The sequence below is a fragment of the Macrobrachium nipponense genome, chromosome 28 (assembly GCF_015104395.2).
Source record: "Macrobrachium nipponense isolate FS-2020 chromosome 28, ASM1510439v2, whole genome shotgun sequence".
NCBI lineage: Eukaryota > Metazoa > Arthropoda > Malacostraca > Decapoda > Palaemonidae > Macrobrachium > Macrobrachium nipponense.
This window is the reverse complement of record NC_087217.1, coordinates 13,216,222-13,234,009: the sequence shown is the minus strand read 5'-3', so window position 1 is coordinate 13,234,009 and position 17,788 is coordinate 13,216,222. Positions and strand designations below refer to the sequence as shown.

The following is a 17,788-nucleotide window of genomic DNA, read 5'->3' as shown; positions in this document are numbered from 1 at the left end:
CAACCTCCCACCGCAGACCCCACACTTGCGAGCAATAACTGATCATGATACAGAGCCAGTGATTTTTCATCACACTGGGGGAGAAACGAACCTGCGACATTTGTGTGCCATGCCACAACAATAACCACTATACCAGCAGACCAGCTTAGGTCCATATTTCCACTACTTAAACATTTGGCAGATCTTAATTAGAAATAAAAAAAAAAAGGACTGAGCTGCAGCCAGGTAGCCGAGTTACCAAGCAAACAGTCTACAACTAAAGAAACTGCACTTGAGTGAAAAATGGTCTTAAAAATAAAACGACTAAACAGTACTTACATAATTTTGAATTGATGATAACCTTCAGAATCTAATTACGTATCCAGTTTGTATTCACCTTTGATAATATTAAAAGTAATCATACTCTAGTTTCATTACTCTAGATCTTGTAATATTTCTTTTAACAATATCTAGACAAAACAGTACCTCTCTAGAATTTCTCTAATTTGTAAAATGATAATTGTTCATGTTCAGAAAAAAGAATGTTGGACCTACTTCCCACCTTGCAATGGTATAGCAAATGGGTGCCAGGGGCATCTTATCTTGTTTGCTTCCTTTTGGATACTCTACCTTCCTTTGGTGCCCTTCATCCTTGAAATTTGTTCTTCGCTTATCAATGAATCAATGCCCACAAGCCAACGTTGCAACTTACATTTCTAAATAATTGTTCGAGTGAACGTGTTACAGTGGTCCCCCCGTATTCACGGGGGATGCGTAGCAGATTCCCCCTACGAAAGCTAGAACCCGCAAATAGTTGGAACCCCTATAAAAATGCTTAAAACTGCCTCAAGAAAAACCCACTAAAAAAGTTTATACCTGGTTTATTTAATAGTTTTATCACATAAAGTGCATTTTACGATGTAAAAAAAAAAAAAAGAGAAAAAAAAAATGTGAATTTGTGATTCTCATAGAAAAATACTGCGAATATGCAAATTTCCCACAAATAATGGGGGTATGCAAAATTCCCACAAATAATGGGGGTATATGCTCCAGAGAGAAATCCGCGAATGCCGAGAACACGAATACAGGGGGTCCACTGTACAGTGGTACCTCGACATACGAAAGGCTCAATTTACGAAAAACTCAAGATACAAAAGCAAATATGAAAAATTCTACGGCTCTACATACGAAAATTGCTCAAGTTACGAAAGGTTGTTGCTGTAAAGTCCCGAGATTCGCCTGGACCACCGAGAACAGTTTTAAAACTAGCGCCCTGCCAACTGAGTAAACTCGCCACCATCCTCTCGCTCTCCCATTGGTTCCTGATGCTAGTCACCCCATAAGATCCTGCTCTCCTATTGGTCAGCATCTACCCCTTGTGCTTTATGTATTCTATTGGTAAAGGATGCTGTAAATTGAAAAACTTATTCGTGCAATACATTTAATAAAAAAAAACATTGAGTAAAGATAGAATAAAGAATAGAAATGAATGGTTATTATACTGTTTGGTAGTTTCAGTAGTTGAAGAGAGATAATGAAAATTTATGGCTTACTGTTTACTAGGAAAAGTGATTGCTTGGCGATCGTTCGGTACTCGTAAATGCTGGATGTAAACAGAAGTTTGGAAGTTTTTTTTTTTTTCCTTTTTTTATTATAGTTAATGGTTACTTAATAATTATTTGAAATGAGTACATGCAATAAATTTAATAAAAAAAATTGTGAATTAGATATCATAAAATATAAAATAAATCAGACTGCTATCATGAAGCCAACAAATACTCTACGTAGAATTCTTCTTCTGTTTTCATATTAGGTTACGTATGTTTCATTACAGGCTGTCACGTAACTCGGTATCTCCATTAGGTACAGATAGAATAAAGAATAGAAATGAATGATTATTATACTGTTTGGTAGTTTCATTAGTTGAAGAGATACTAATGAAAATTTATGGCTTACTGTGTCCTAGGAAAAGTGATTTCTTGGCGATCGTTCGGTACTCGTAAGAGCTGAATGTAAACAAACGATTGGAAGGTTTTCTTTTGTTTGTTTGTGTATTGTAGCTGATGATTAATTAATAATTATTTGAAATGAGTACATACTGATTATTTATACATTTTATTGGCATATTCTAAGCTTTTAGCTTCTTAGGTTTAGATGTCAGAATCATAGACTAGGCTACAGTAGCAACCACTAACATAGGCTAGGCTTATTGCTAAGGGAAATATGCTGAAGTCCTAAAATATGCAGTAAAAATGGGGCCGAACATTACATGCAGTTGAATATTACTCAAGTATGTACAGTATTTTGCCTTTCTGGAGTCATATTTCTTCCGTCGGATCGGCATCGTAACCCTAGAACATGTGTTATAGGCCTGGAAATATAATTTACTGGGGTGTTTTTGTAGGGCTTGGAACGGATTAGGCATTTTACATGTAAAATGCAGTTCAAGATACGAAAAACTCATGATACGAAGGCCACCTCGGAACGGATTAATTTCGTATCTCGAGGTAACACTGTATTCCTAAATCTTTTTTGTCCAAGAAACATTACCATCATTGAAGCCCTATGAAGAATATGTATGTATGTACTGTCTTATTGTGTGGACATACAAGTTAATAAGCCACCATCAGTCAACAATCTTGTTACCAAGTTCAATGCCCATATCCAAGTTTGCATTGAGACATACTTCTATATAAAAGCCTCTGGTTTGTATAGGAGAAACACATTTTGGTGTATATTTGCAATGATAAAATGAACTGAGTAGAAATAGCAAGATCATGTCTTAATTTGGAAACATTTGATTCCTTAATAGATTAAGATTTTAATATCTGTAAGGTATACCTTATGGCGTTTCTTCTGCAAAATGTTATTCTAAAGCTCCCACCAGATTTATAAATGTGTACAGGATTTTGAAAAACACTCAATACTCTACATATTACAAAAGCTGACAAATCAAATTCAGTTTTGTCTTCATTTTTAGTCTAATTACCATTTAAATGTAGAGCTTTCTGTATTTTCCCAAATGTTCTTAAGAGCATTTCGAATTTGCTGTCCAGAGTTTTAGGATAATGTTCCTCAGAATACCTTTATATAATGTTTATTTTAGTATGACATCCAAATTTCTCAGTTTATGTAGCTTTAAAAAAAAGCTACCCCCCCCCCCCAAAAAAAAAAAATATCTAGTTAACATAATTTTAATCAATGTACTATTATTAGTTTTACCATTAAAAAAATCTTTGCCAAAAATTTTGAAAGAATTTAATGTGAATTTAGTCTTTAGGAATTCATTACTATTGTCAAATCCATATTCAGTAAAGAACTCTCCATTTGATAACATACTGGATTTATAAAAATTTCTCATAGAATGTAATGAGATATATACATTGATCAAGAGTGGCTAGGTTCTTGCTCAGAATTAATCTGCATAATTATTGTAGCTGTTTGGGAATTATGTCCAATGCTCTTTTCCTACATGTGAACAATTGTAAAGACCTGTCCACACCAGCAGGCATGCCTATCGGGCACTTCCAACTGTTTATATTTTCTCTCGCTTCTGAAGCAGTCTTACCAAACAATTGCATCATTCTGGCTCCATACTTGGTCGGTCAGTATAGTGTAATAAATTATGGGAACAGTGTTTGCCAGTTGGGCAGTGCCCACTAGTGTGGATGGGGCTTAATGGGAGTTATGTCCAGTGTTCTTTTCTACATATGAACAATTGTAATAATTCTGTTGACAAGAGAAATTCTGTAAGGCTATTGTCATAAGAGACATTGTAGAATCCATTGTAATTAACCCTTAAACGCCGAAGCGGTAAAAAAAAAATGTCTCCCGTGTGCCGGAGACGTTTCAGAGTGAGCGCTGAAGCGGAAAAAATATTTTTTTCAAAAAATCATAGCGCGCTTAGTTTTTAAGATTAAGAGTTCATTATTGGCTCCTTTTTTTTGTCATTGCCTGAAGTTTAGTATGCAACCATCAGAAATGAAAAAAGTTATCATTATCATATATAAATAATGCGATATATGATAGCGCAAAAACGAAATTTCATATATAATTGTATTCAAATCGCGCTGTGCGCAAAACGGTTAAAGGTAACAAGTTACTTTTTTTTCGTTGTAATGTACACTAAATTGCGATCATTTTGGTATATAACAAATTGTAAAACGATAAAAGCAACACAGAGAAAATATTATCACAAAATAATGCATGAATTCCTAACGCGCGGACGTAAACACATATTTTTTCAAAAATTCACCATAATCTAAATATTGTCCTAGAGACTTCCAATTTCTTTCAAAATGAAGACAAAATGATTGAATATTATATACTGTAAGAATATTAGCTTACAAATGCAGTTTTCGACCATATCTGACGAGTTAAAGTTGACCGAATGTCGAATTTTTTTTATATATATTTTTTTATATGCAATTATTTCGGAAATAAGAAAAGCTAAAACTTTCAAATATTTTTCGTGTTATTCTACATGAAATTGCGCACATTTTCATATATAAAACTCTATGAAATGCCTAATATGAAATGGAGGAAATATTCCGAGAATGGGACTTACAAATTTCGGAGATTTGTGGCGGAGAATCCGCGCGCGGAGGGAAGGTAAGTTTTTTTTAAAAATTCACCATAAATTTAAATATTGTGCTAGAGACTTCGAATTTGTTTCACGATGAAGATAAATGACTGAATATTACTACTGTAAGAGTTTATCTTACAATTGCGTTTTTTCGACCATTTCGGTAGAGTCAAATTTGACCGAACGTGGTTTTTTTTTCTATTTATTGTGATTTATATGCAAATATTTCGAAAATGAGAAAAAGCTACAAACCTTCAACTATTTTTAGTTGTATTATACATGAAATTGCGCACATTTTCATATATAAAACGTTATGTAACGGCTAATTTAAAATGGTGCAAACATTTCCACAATCGCACGTATGATTTTTTCGGAAGAGTTTACCGCGCGGACGTAAAGAAAATGTTATTTTTTCATAAATTCACCATAAATCGAAATATTGTGCTAGAGACTTCCAATTTGTTGCAAAATAAAGGTAAATGCTTGAATATTACTAGAATATAAGCGTTTTAGCTTACAATTGCGTTTTTCGACCATTTCGGTAGAGTCAAAGTTGACCGAAGGTTGAAAATTTGTCACATCATTTTTTATATGAAAATATTTCAAAACTGATAAAAGCTACAACCATGGGTGGTTGTATTGTGCATGAAATTGCGCACATTTTCATCTATAAAACTTTATGAAACAGCTAATTTAAAATGGTGCAAACATTACCACAATCGCATGTATGATAATTTTCAGAAGAGTTACCGCGCGGAGGTAAGGAAAAAGTTTTTTCATAAATTCACCATAAATCGAAATATTTTGCTAGAGACTTCCAATTAGTTGCAAAATTAATTTAAATGATTGAATATTACTAAAATATAAGAGTTTTAGCTTACAATTGCGTTTTTCGACCATTTCGGTAGTCAAAGTTGACCGAAGGTTGAAATTTTGGCACATCGTTATTTATATGAAAATATCTCAAAACTGATAAAAGCTACAATCATGAGTATTTTTTTGTTGTATTCTACATAAAAATGCGCACATTTTCATATATAATACTCCATGTAACGGCTAATTTAAAATGGTAAAAAAATTATGTCAAAGTGACAAAATAATTTCTGAGATGTGTCACAGATACTTTTTAGTGCGGCAAGAAAGAAATTCGCGCTTGCGCGCCTGCGTAACGATTGTAAACAAAACAACACCTTGATCCGTGAACTCCCAGCATCCCCCAAGGCGCGTGATTCAAGAGTTTTAGGCTGGTAGGCCTAAAAGTATTTTTCCGCGAATTTTAAAAAAAACTTTTGTATGTAGACGTAAAATACGTCCAGTCGGCACCCGAGAGACAAAAAATGTCGACGTAAAATACGTCCAGTCGGCGTTTAAGGGTTAAACTAGTCAGACTATATTTTTTATATCTGCCCATGCAAATTGGATTTGGATTAAGAAGGGTATTGTTCAGAAATTCAGAATAATGCAACTAATTTTTGTTTAGTTTTTAGGACTGCTTCTTTGGCTTTGGACTGTTTGTTTGTTTGACTGCTATGTGCTGCCACTTTTTCCTTTTATTTATTTTACTTTCTAACATCACCACCTGTCTATCAATTTGCGCTGTACAGTGAAGTAGTTTATATTAAATACACAAAAGCACTTGGTACTGATGTCTTTTATTATTTCTTCCTGGCTTTTGCAGTATTGTTTGATATATACGTAATTGTATACTTCACTAGGATACAGTAGGCAAACCTGGAAGGTTTTAAAATGGTAAAAATAGTTTACTGGAAGAAGTGAAGGAAAATATTTAGATACTCAGATTTTGAATTATCTGAATTTTTAGATTCTTGACGAAGCTACTTGAAATTTATGACATTATACCTTTGTTTGTTTAAAACTTTCCAAGAAACATGTTAAAATATACTAATTTGGATACAGTGGTATAACTTTAGTTGTCATTACACCTTTATTTGTTTTAAAATCAAGGTCACAAGTTGCTTGAGGAAAACAGCGTATGGATTGCAGCTATAAGTGATTCACCCAAGCCACCCCCCTGCAGAGTAACCATGACTTTTCCAGTTATCAACAGAGCACGGTGCTGTGTCTTTGCTATGGCAGGGCAAGGGAAGGCAGATATGGTGAAGGTGAGTCGATAAATACTGTATTATCATGTGCTAACCAGAAATATTTTTAGGATTGTATAATTAATCTGTATAATTAATTCTCATTGAAGTCGATTTATAAAATGTTTATCACAGTACTAGTAGATTGTATACATTCCTTTTATGAAAACAGGATACTGTATTTACTTAAGCTAAATATGGAAAGTTTTCTATACTTCAGTTTATTCCATTTTTTTTGGCATCTTATGAGAAACAGAACTAATTGGGTATCAGGTAAGAGTAAAATAAATATTTAGCTACTCTTTCAAATAAATTATTTTTTCAGCGTATCCTTGGGGATGGAGAGGACTTACCCACTGGAATGGTCAAGCCCACAAATGGAGAGCTCATATGGATATTGGATGAGTCAGCAGCATCAAAACTTTAAAAGCACTTTCCTTTATTCAGATTATATATTCACATGGCGGAAACTCAAGTGATAACTATAGCATTCCAGTATAATTAATGTATTGTATAAGATACTGTTTTCTAAAATTGGTTTCAATGTTCAAAAGAGCTTAATCACTAGAATAAATAAAGACAGTTACGAGCAACCGTAGGTAATTTTTTTTATTTTTACATTTAATACTGGCATAAGTAACTCATTCATAGTAATGTTATTGAGTTCAGTATTCTATACAACAGGTTAAGAGAATGTAAGGTATTTATTTCTACATACATGTACTGTATTCATAATTATGCAGACTTACTTGGTTTGCTTAAAGTATACTGTATTTATAGTTTTATTGAAACAACAAAGCTATAAAATAAACATGACCTAACAAATTCAGTAATTAATGATGAAGTAACAAATTCAATAATTAAAGATGGAACAATGTCATGGTTTAGGTCCCAATGGAATATTGTTAAGCTCATTTGATCCTAATAAGAGATATTTAATTAACCAAATGTCCAATTTGTATGAAACCTGGTTGAAGGGTAAAACAATTCAGCAAGCAATGTGTGGAACTCCCCCTAGTGGGAATAAGTTCATAAATGTTCAATAATTTAAAGGAACTATTTAACACTCAGTTCGACTGTCCTTAACAATCCACCGAGTGTGAAAAATAGACTATAATTCACATGGAATTACTTCAGCAAATTCTTCAACTAAAAAAAATTAGTCAAAGTTGAAAATAAAATGGACAACTACAAGGCACTTAATACCTTAGCAAAAAAAGCTATATGTAGTAAGAAAGAAAAAAAAATATATATATGCTAAAAGACTTCAAAGATAACCCTTCACTTGATTTTTAAAGAAAATCTTGAATAAATGGTAATAAATAAGAAAATTTACAAAAATTCAGCATGTTCAAACAACTGATATAGTTGATGGTATAATACATTGGTACAGTACTGTAAAAAATATTCAATATTATTGTAGAAAACTTGCCCAAACTGTCTAGTGTCCATACACTAAATTCTTCAATTCTGTAGCATTTAAAAAATAAAATATGCAGTACTTCAACTTAAATTAAATCTTCAGAGCTACCAAGAACTCAAAATTCACAACTATTAAATTCCACTTCAGAATGCTTCGTAGTATTTAAAGCCAAAGAGAAAGCATCTCTTTCTATCAATTCAGCTGCTCTGACAAACTCTTCATCTGAATCATTTTCAGTCATGCCATCAACTGCACTATTAAATTTAGATGTCATCCCACGACCAACAGTACTTTCTTTCTCCTTGACCAACTTCCTTAAATGAAGTGCATAATTCTGACACTGTTGCAAAGCAAGAACTATCAGGAGTAGAAAGTTGAGAAAGCCTGTCCCATGGATTGCTTGTTTGCGATAAACTTTGTGAGCTCTGCTGAGACCCTTGTAAACTACTAACACTGGACAGTGCATCCAACTTGTCCCACATTTCAAGCTTCTTTGCCTGAGACAGTAGCTCCTCATCTGAAACCGTTGCATTCTCCAGCTCAGCCTGAAAAGCTGCAGTCACAAAAAGTTCATCATCACCATCACTCTCATCAAAGTCTACTACAGACTGAGCAACTGCCATCATCTCATCATCATCTAGGGTTTTCCAAAATAATACACTCTCAGGTAATTGCCATATGCGAGACCTAAAATCTCTGCACTCCGGATCGTGACACTTCTGATAATATTCTCCTGTTTTCAAGTTGACAACATACATAATACCATTACTTCTATGTTCACGACCTATATTATGGCAATATCTGTTGCCACCTATTTCATAAACCACCAGTTCATTTTGTGAAAAACAAAACCAGGAACGGACATATCCAGGAAACACCACACTTTCAATGTGTTTATCAACTTCTGGATAAGGAGAACTACTCAAACCATCAAGTACAGACTTATCTTTCTGTTTTCTCATGGATGATCTCTGAACTCTGGATGTCTCTTCACCATAAGTTAGGACACTACAACTCTCATCTACTGTAGTCACAAGTGAATCAATAAAAAACTGTTCATCTTCACAAACACCATTTTTAGGAACTGATATATACTGATTTTCTTTGGCAACTTTCAGGTGTGTGTTTTTACCTCGTTTTGTACAATGTAAACACCTAAAATTCCGATTTTTTGTGTACACTCCTTCATCACAAAACAAACCAACTACTTTTTCTGAATTTTTTTTAACCAACAGATTTTCAACATCTTCATGAGAAGCCCCAGGAATTTCTACAGACAGTTCACCTAGGCAAGCTCTTATTTTATCACATATCATAATTACAAAGTTTCCAACATGGATATTATTGGCAAAAGCCTTACTTGTAACATTAAATATCAAATGTCGGCTGAATTTATCTGTCGTGGAGCTATCTAAATCTATTATATTTTTCCTACTACAATCTACATCAAACTCTTTTTTAAGAAAATAACAAACTATATGGATGAATGTATCAACCATGTTATTACCATTTTTGTCTGCATTGTATTCATAATAAAATTCTAAATCAAAGTAAAGCTTGCAAACAGAGTGCTCTTGTATGACCTCATAAGAGCATCGCTGGTTCGGATTTCTTTCGCGTAATCGCAACCACATCAATCGGGGATGGGCAACCACAAAATTTCTCTTTCCGTTATTTCCTAAAATATTACTTTCAAATGAAAACACCATCAGGTCCCTGACCTTGTAGTTGTGAGTATTTTATGGCTTCTGCTTGACGTGGAAAGGTTTTCCATATCACAGGGGACCCAGCACTCCCCAGGAATTTATTTTATACACTAGGCAAAGGACGCTCCGCTATTTCTTTAGTCTTCTTCTCAATGCGTAAGATCTTCTCTCTTTCTCTACTTGAAGTCACTGCTGGTCTGGCTTTCCCATAAAAGCCACTAATTGTAAATGCTGAACATCCACAACATTCTTCGTTTTCATCTTCAATAGGTCTTTTACTTCCCATGTTGCACAATGTCTTCCTTTGGACCTGCAATAAGAAACATCTACTTAAATAGTATGCAAAGCAATTCTTGTAACATGGCTTCTGAAATACTGAAGACACAACAAAATGACAAAACAACAGCTCGCCATGATAGCAACAACAGTCATCATCATATGTATAGTAGTATGTTTTTACATGAGCTTTTCCTTTCAATGGTTAGGTATGCCTTAAGGACTCTCCACTCTGAATTCCTGACCGAATGCTCCTCATCCCTTCTCATCAAATGTCTAAACCATATCAGTCGTTGAGATTACAGTACTTTCCAGCCTCTAGACACATCTCTCCACCATTTCCTCTTTCAAAATGACATTTCCACCATACTCTGGTCATGAATTATCACATATTATAGTTAAAAAATTGTTCAAAATTTTTATTTTCATTATAAGACCATTAAGATATACCGGTATGTAGTTTAAGTAATTTTAACCATCTCAATGAAAGTATACCATAATGCCCACAGTGTCTGACCCTGGGATTACAGAAACTCATCAAAGTCAAGCACCTAAAACACTACTACTACATCTTTTCTTAATGCCTAACACAGTATACCACTTTCCAACTTTGACCCAAGATCAGTTGTCTCTAAGACCTAAGCATTTGTGTATGAACCAAGGTTAAATGTCAATACTATTTTGGTATGCTGTATTTTTATAACGTGTGGAATAATGAATACTATATCAAAAAGATCTGATACAAGGTTGATGATAACATATCAGTGAGTTTTCAACTAGCAACTACTGTACTAGTTAATATTCATAACTTTTACATACTTTCACAAGATTGTTGACACTTCTGCATTTTTACATTAATGTAAAACTCCTTACTTTCTCAAGATATGGAAAGACAGTCAATATATCTGAGAATATTTAATTCTTTCATACACAAACTCATCTTAGGCACATTCCACAGATCCAACTGGATGACTACACCTCTGGGTTCCACAGAACCTCTGGTGGCAAATTGTCTAATTCTGGACTGGTACGTATTTGCAAGATAAGGGTTGTAAGTTTGATACTCCCTGTAAAGTACGTAACAGGTTTTGTATTAAAAAAAAAAGAAAAGAAAAAAAAAAAAGTTATTTTTAAAATATAAATTTTCTTAATAAAATTTATTATTTGTATACTTACCTCCTGTTGAAGTTAGCTTATATCTCCACACCGATTAGGCGAGTAGGCATTCAAACAAAAAATCGAATGGCTGCCTGGATGACTGTCTAGTTCACCTGTAATCCACAAAGTGTGTTTCGAATGTTTTAGCTTTTGTCAGAATTCTCCTTGACAGCCCACTAAGTTGTGGGGAGGCTGAGTGGGGTCCACTTTAACAGTAGGTAAGTATCCAAATAATAAATTTTTATATAAAAATTTATATTATCTAAGATGAATCTTACCTACTGCCGAGACCAAAAGCCCTATAAAAGAGGAGTTCCACTTAAAATTTTCTAAAATACCTTTTAAATGAGTATAAATGGGTAAAAAACGCTCCTATACAAAAATTTGTACCTTCACGCTTCCCAAATATTAAAATCCAGGATTTAAACAAAAGAGCCAGAAGGATTGCTCTTCCTTTCGTTCAGGAAGACTACCCACTGCTAGTAGCGGACTAAGAGCTTTACTGTTTTCAAACACAATTCTGTATAGGTAGTTAGCAGGTGAAATCTAATTGTACTTTTACTGTGCCACATCAATCCTATCCTGAAGCAACAAATTGGCATAACACTAAATGAAGTTACAATTGCTGCTCACATTATGAATGTTTACCTTTAATAAAGGTAGAAGATATGGAGCTATATTTCCAAAATGACCAGACCTCTCTTGGGTCCTCCCATGTGTGTTTATCTCTACATATCTGCCAAATTTATAACAACAACAGAGATAAAACCATTTCTCCCATTGCAGATATCAAATATCTTTTCCATTACGCAGAATTCTAAATCTATTACATAGGTTCACTACTGATAAAGTTTTTCTATGCAATAACGAGAAACGGAATCAGATTTTCTATCAACATGGCGTCTCATTTTGGTGCTGTTGCCACTATTTCAAACAACTCAAAGTGTGTTTTAAACCCACAGATAAGCTGCTAGATTCTCTTAGGGGGCACTTTTCGGTGGTCATGGTATATGTCTGGAGGCATTTCTCCTTTCTACAAATCTTGATTTCTTAATATCGGAGGTAAAGAATAAATTGGTGAGCAAGGAAATATGAAATAAAGCATAACAGAGTAAATTTGACAAGTGAGAAAATAAACAATCATATATAGACAGATCTCTTTCTCTTTCTGACAAAATAATAAACTGGAAACAGTGACTGAATATTGCTTGAATACGATAAGGCGAATGGAGGGCCTACATTATCACATAACAAAGCTCTCACTCGGACAGCTGTAAGATTTAGAAGAGAGAGAGATCAAGAGCAGGGCAGAATAGGAAGGAGATTGAAGTACTACCTGGAAATGAAAAGCCCCTATAATCTTATAATTACAGCCTCAGGGTTTGTCTCCAAGACTTTCAAAGGACTTTCATACATGTGTCAGTTGTTGTTTTTGTAAAATCAGCATCAGGGCAGATTTTTAAATGCCATGCCAGAGAGGTCTCATTGCAGTGCCAAGACTATAGTTCTCATGTACTAGCCTAATCAAAATGGACCCAGAGGACGTTATGTTCTTTGACAAAGGCATTCCAGGTTTCTAATAACACAAAAGAATGTTTAACTTTGCCTCTTTCAAGCTTAACTTTCGACAAAGGCATTCTAGTTTTTCTAAAACCACAAAACAAAAAGTTAACTTTGCCTCCTCCAAGCTTAACCATTGATAAAGACACCTAGGATTTCTAAAACTACAAAACAAATGGTAAATATTCCAGGCCATGTATAGAAGTTTCAAGTTTTACCAACTTGGTACTCAAATACCTAGTAGGGTAAACAACCGACTGGACTAGCCGAGCCACTGACTACCGTGTTTGAGGCTATCCCTCCAAAAAAAGTACTTTTAACACATCCTGACACGATGGTCATCAGTCCCATGAGTTGTTGGTGGTGAGAGGAGGTCAGCTCGAGACCTCTACTCTCCTTTAAAAGTAAGTATTTTTCCGAAGTTAGAAAATTAAAGGCCATATTTAAAGATTAAACAGAGGGTAAAGAAAAGTCTGGCCATACGCAGTGCACACTACCTCCATGACACTTTCGAAATTTTTACTTACAACTCGAAATATTCAGAAGATTGACACCATCTCACTGTTTGCGGAGTCGCTTGTGTCAACAAGCTTCCCATTCCATGTGCTAAATCAGGACACCATAGACACTGGGGCACTTTCTTTACAAAAATCGTAAATGACGACTTCCAACCACTACTTTTTTAAGGAAACTATGATTTTTGGTAGAAGAAGAAGAAGCATGCACTAGATAACTATTTAAATAAATGTTAAACGTCAGTATATATGCATGAATTGCATAAATATTTTTACATATTCATGATTATTAACTTGAAAATATTCGTTGTTGAAAAAGTAACTAGATTCCTGACTCAAAGTATCAACAGTTTTGCTTGTGAACGGTACCTACAGCATTCTTCGCGCTCTTCAATAGTTTATCAGTGTTGTCAATTGGTATGTGTTTACCCTCCAAACTGGGTATAAAACTTACACAAAACCGGGGAATAAATGAAATTAGCGTATCTATATTAGAGCAATTTTATCATTATTGCATTACTATGACAACTAGAATTCATGGAAACAGTTTTTAAATGCATCGGCGTATGTGTAAAGCTCTACTAGATTGGCAACGATGAGTCAATTTGCCATCGTCTCCTCGTATGTACTTCAGAAATATCTGTAATTTTTTGGGGTTGATTTGGTAGCAATAAAGGGATAACAGACATAAATTAAATAAACATTTAGAAGTAACAAAGTAAAGTTAAACTAAATAATGAGTAAAGTAAACAATTAAGGGAATAAAGCTTTGCACCTCATAACTGTGTTTGTGGAGTGAGCGCTTAGGAACCAGGAACCGCAGCGTAGTTCAAGTGCAATTTGTACTGAATTAAGACCAAAACATGTATAATTACAATCAAATAAGCACTGTGGATTTTCAGTTGTGATGGTAGTAAAGATAAAACCAGTGATTACAAGGTAAAAATGAATTTCAGTTCAAACCATGATCCCAGGAATAAGAAGTTTCATACTTTCACTAATACAGTATTGCCTCAGGATACAAAATTAATCCGTTCCGAAGCGGCCGTCATAACCTGATTTTTTCGTATCTTGAACTAAGTTTCACATGTAAATTGCCTAATTTGTTCCAAGCCCTGCACAAACACCACAGTAAATTTTATAATAAAACTAAATTGATCAATAAACAATGAAATACAACAATTGGACCATTCAATACCTAACATAACCTTTACTGTAGTACGAACCTGTAAATAAAGTGTATTAGTGTACATGGTACAAGAAATACTTTACACACATGTATGTACATATGTAGTAAAACGTGGAACCTTACCTTTCAAGTGAGACAATCTCCAAAAGTGGCGACAGAGGAGGAGGACAAATGGCAGAAAACATGAACACTCAACTTTACGAAACACATTAAAAAATGGCAGAACATTAACACTAAACTTTACGAAACACATTAACAAATGGCAGAAAACATTAACACTTCTTGATTATCTCAATCTTCATTCTCCATAAAAAGCATCCTCTTCTTTCCGTGAACTTCAGCAACATTCTTGGGACCCATGGCTAGTAACGTAAGTAATTAAGTTCACACACAACACGATAAAGTAACTTACAGTACAACGAAAGCTAAATCACTAACAAATTTACGTCAACAAACAAAATATATGTGAATGAATGAATTCCAGTGTTTTTGATAACACTGCAGCAAAAAATGGTTAAGGAACGCCTTTACATAGAAGCATGATCCTGACCAATACGAGAGCAGGATCTTATGGCGGTGACTGGCATCAGGAACCAATGGAAGAGCGGGAGGATGGTGGAGAGTCTACTCAGTTGGTGTCGCGCGAGTTTTAAAATTGTTCTCGGTGGTCCGGGCGAATCTCGGACTTTACCCTTTTGCAACCTGAATTATTTTTGTATACAGAAGCAAAAAAACTTTGTCTTTTCTTTCGTAACTTGGATTTTTCGTAAGTAGGGACTTTCGTATGTCGAGGTTCCACTGTATAGGCAACAAAATGTTGTTTTCTTATGCTGATTACAACTGCAATCTTGAGTAAGATTAATAAAAGTTACATATATACGCTAACATTGTTCAAATGAGTGCTGGGAAGGCTGGGAAAGATGGTGGCTTGGCTGTGGTTACGAATGGCACATCACACAGTTGCCGCCAAATTGAAATTCAAAACCGCCTTGAAAACATATTTTACGAAGACCTTATGTGCTTATTTTAGTTCGTATGACGCTTCCATATATCACATTATGTTGACGAAACTTCAATCTTTTGAATGGTATGCTTAAAGATGTAGGTAATTGTATTCTTGTTTCATCAATTAAATATCGAGTGAATAAGGCTGAGTCACGCAATGACGATGGCTCCACTGTGGCGTTTCCCCCTAATTAGGGCAGATTTTGAGACATGATAGGTACCCTAAATTAGCCTACGTAGCCTACTTGAGTAACCTAAAGCATTAGGCTACTGGTATAAGGCTAGATTATCTAGTGTCTCATTTTACAAACTTAGACTCTTCATTGCAATGCCAGAAGACTGTAAATATCATTAACATAAAGAAAATTTATAAACAAGAACAAAAACATAAACAAAAGGCGGTACCTATGGTCACCAACTGACGGGAACCAGGACACAGTACCTACTACGTATAGCTAGGTAGGTACCATTTTGTCTATTGAATTTTTTTCACCGTTCAATTTTGTTTTAACATTTTGCAAAATATGATTCAATTTCGAATTAATGAAGACTGGCAAACTCTTAGACCAATTAAGAAGGGTGGTACATTGGAGGAAAACAATAAAGGAACCAGCATTGAACCGTAGGTATGCTACCATCGTCATATAATTTTCATCTAGCCTATTTATCTGCATAAACATTCAGTATCAAGCATAATTATAATGTAGATTATAAAGAGGTAACCAGTAAATGCGGGAAATTGCTGTTCTTACCTACACCAGCCATGGAATATATCAAATAAATGTAAATTCTTGAAAGTCAAAATTTACAAACACTGGCGCCCATTTACTTTCCAGTTTTCCACCATCCTGAATAATTCTAGATTATTCTACTTTATAAAATGAAAAATTCTTTGGTGGTGCTTCTTAAAAAGAAAAAGAAAAAATTAAGATCGTACTTCAAATCTGACGGACAGCTATAAAGCTTTATTCTGTTTTTACAACAAATTTAATTGAAATACAATTATCATCTTAACAGTCGTTTCAATAATAGCAATACAGAACTTAACCATTTGGATGTTAATGTTTATAGGTTAAAAGATGAAGGTCTAGTTATGAATATTCAAGTTACTTGTCAGTAAAAAGAATTGGCGAGCTGAGACTTCCTCTATATTTTCATATAATAATAATAATAATAATAATAATAATAATAATAATAATAATAATAATAATAATAATAATAATAATAATAATAATAATAATAATAATAATAATAATAATAATAATAAAACAAAGATTCAAGAGATCACGACAGACACAGTCAGACCAACCAACTAAAGAAAATGCCAAAACTGGAAAGCCCAGGTCCCGATGAAGTCCATGGATACTGGCTCAAAAACTTCAAGTCCCTACACCCACGAATAGCAGAACAACTCCAGCATTGTATCTCAAATCACCATGCACCAAAATGGATGACCACAGGAAGAACATCCTTAGTACAAAAAGACAAGAGTAAGGGAAATATAGCCTGTAACTACAGGCCTATCACCTGCTACCAATAATGTGGAAGTTACTAACAGGTATCATCAGTGAAAGGCTATACAAACTACTGACCTAGGGAGGAGACAAACACCATCCCCCACCAACAGAAAGGCTGCAGAAGGAAGTGTAGGGGCACAAAAGACCAGCTCCTGATAGACAAAATGGTAATGAAGAACAGTAGAAAGAACGGAAAACCAACCTAAGCATGGCCGATGGATAGACTATAAGAAAGCCTTCGAACATGATACCACACACATGGCTAATAGAATGCCTGAAAATATATGGGGCAGAGGAAAACACCATCAGCTTCCTCAAAATACAATGCGCAAAACTGGAATACAATACTTACAAGCTCTGGAATAAGACTAGCAGAGGTTAAATATCAAGGAGAGGGATCTTCCAGGGCGACTCACTGTCCCCACTACTCTTCGTAGTAGCCATGATTCCCATGACAAAAGTACTACAGAAGATGGGATGCCGGGTCACTCAAGAAAAAGAGGCAACAGAATCAACCATCTGATGTTCATGGACGACATCAAGCTGTATGGTAAGAGCATTCAAGGAAATAGATACCCTAATCCAGACTGTAAGGATTGTATCTGGGGACATCAGGATGGAGTTTGGAATAGAAAAATGCGCCTTAGTCAACATACAAAACGGGCAAAGTAACGAGAAACTGAAGGGATAAAGCTACCAAGATGGGAGCAACATCAAACACATAGATGAGACAGGATACAAATACCTGGGAATAATGGAAGGAGGGGAGTAAA

At 34.6% G+C, this 17,788-nt stretch overlaps 2 protein-coding genes across 2 annotated transcripts in view; both read right to left on the bottom strand.

Moving 5' to 3' along the window:
- The window catches only part of LOC135201435 (6-phosphogluconolactonase-like), a 65,898-nt gene that overhangs the window by 5,120 nt on the left and 42,990 nt on the right, over positions 1 to 17,788 (bottom strand). The gene's annotated exons all lie outside the window — the stretch shown is intronic.
- Positions 7,089 to 9,864, bottom strand: LOC135201433 (DNA-directed primase/polymerase protein-like). Its single transcript, XM_064230355.1, has one exon. The coding sequence runs from the start codon at positions 9,796 to 9,798 to the stop codon at positions 8,353 to 8,355; it is 1,446 nt and encodes a 481-aa protein (XP_064086425.1). The 5' UTR covers positions 9,799 to 9,864; the 3' UTR covers positions 7,089 to 8,352.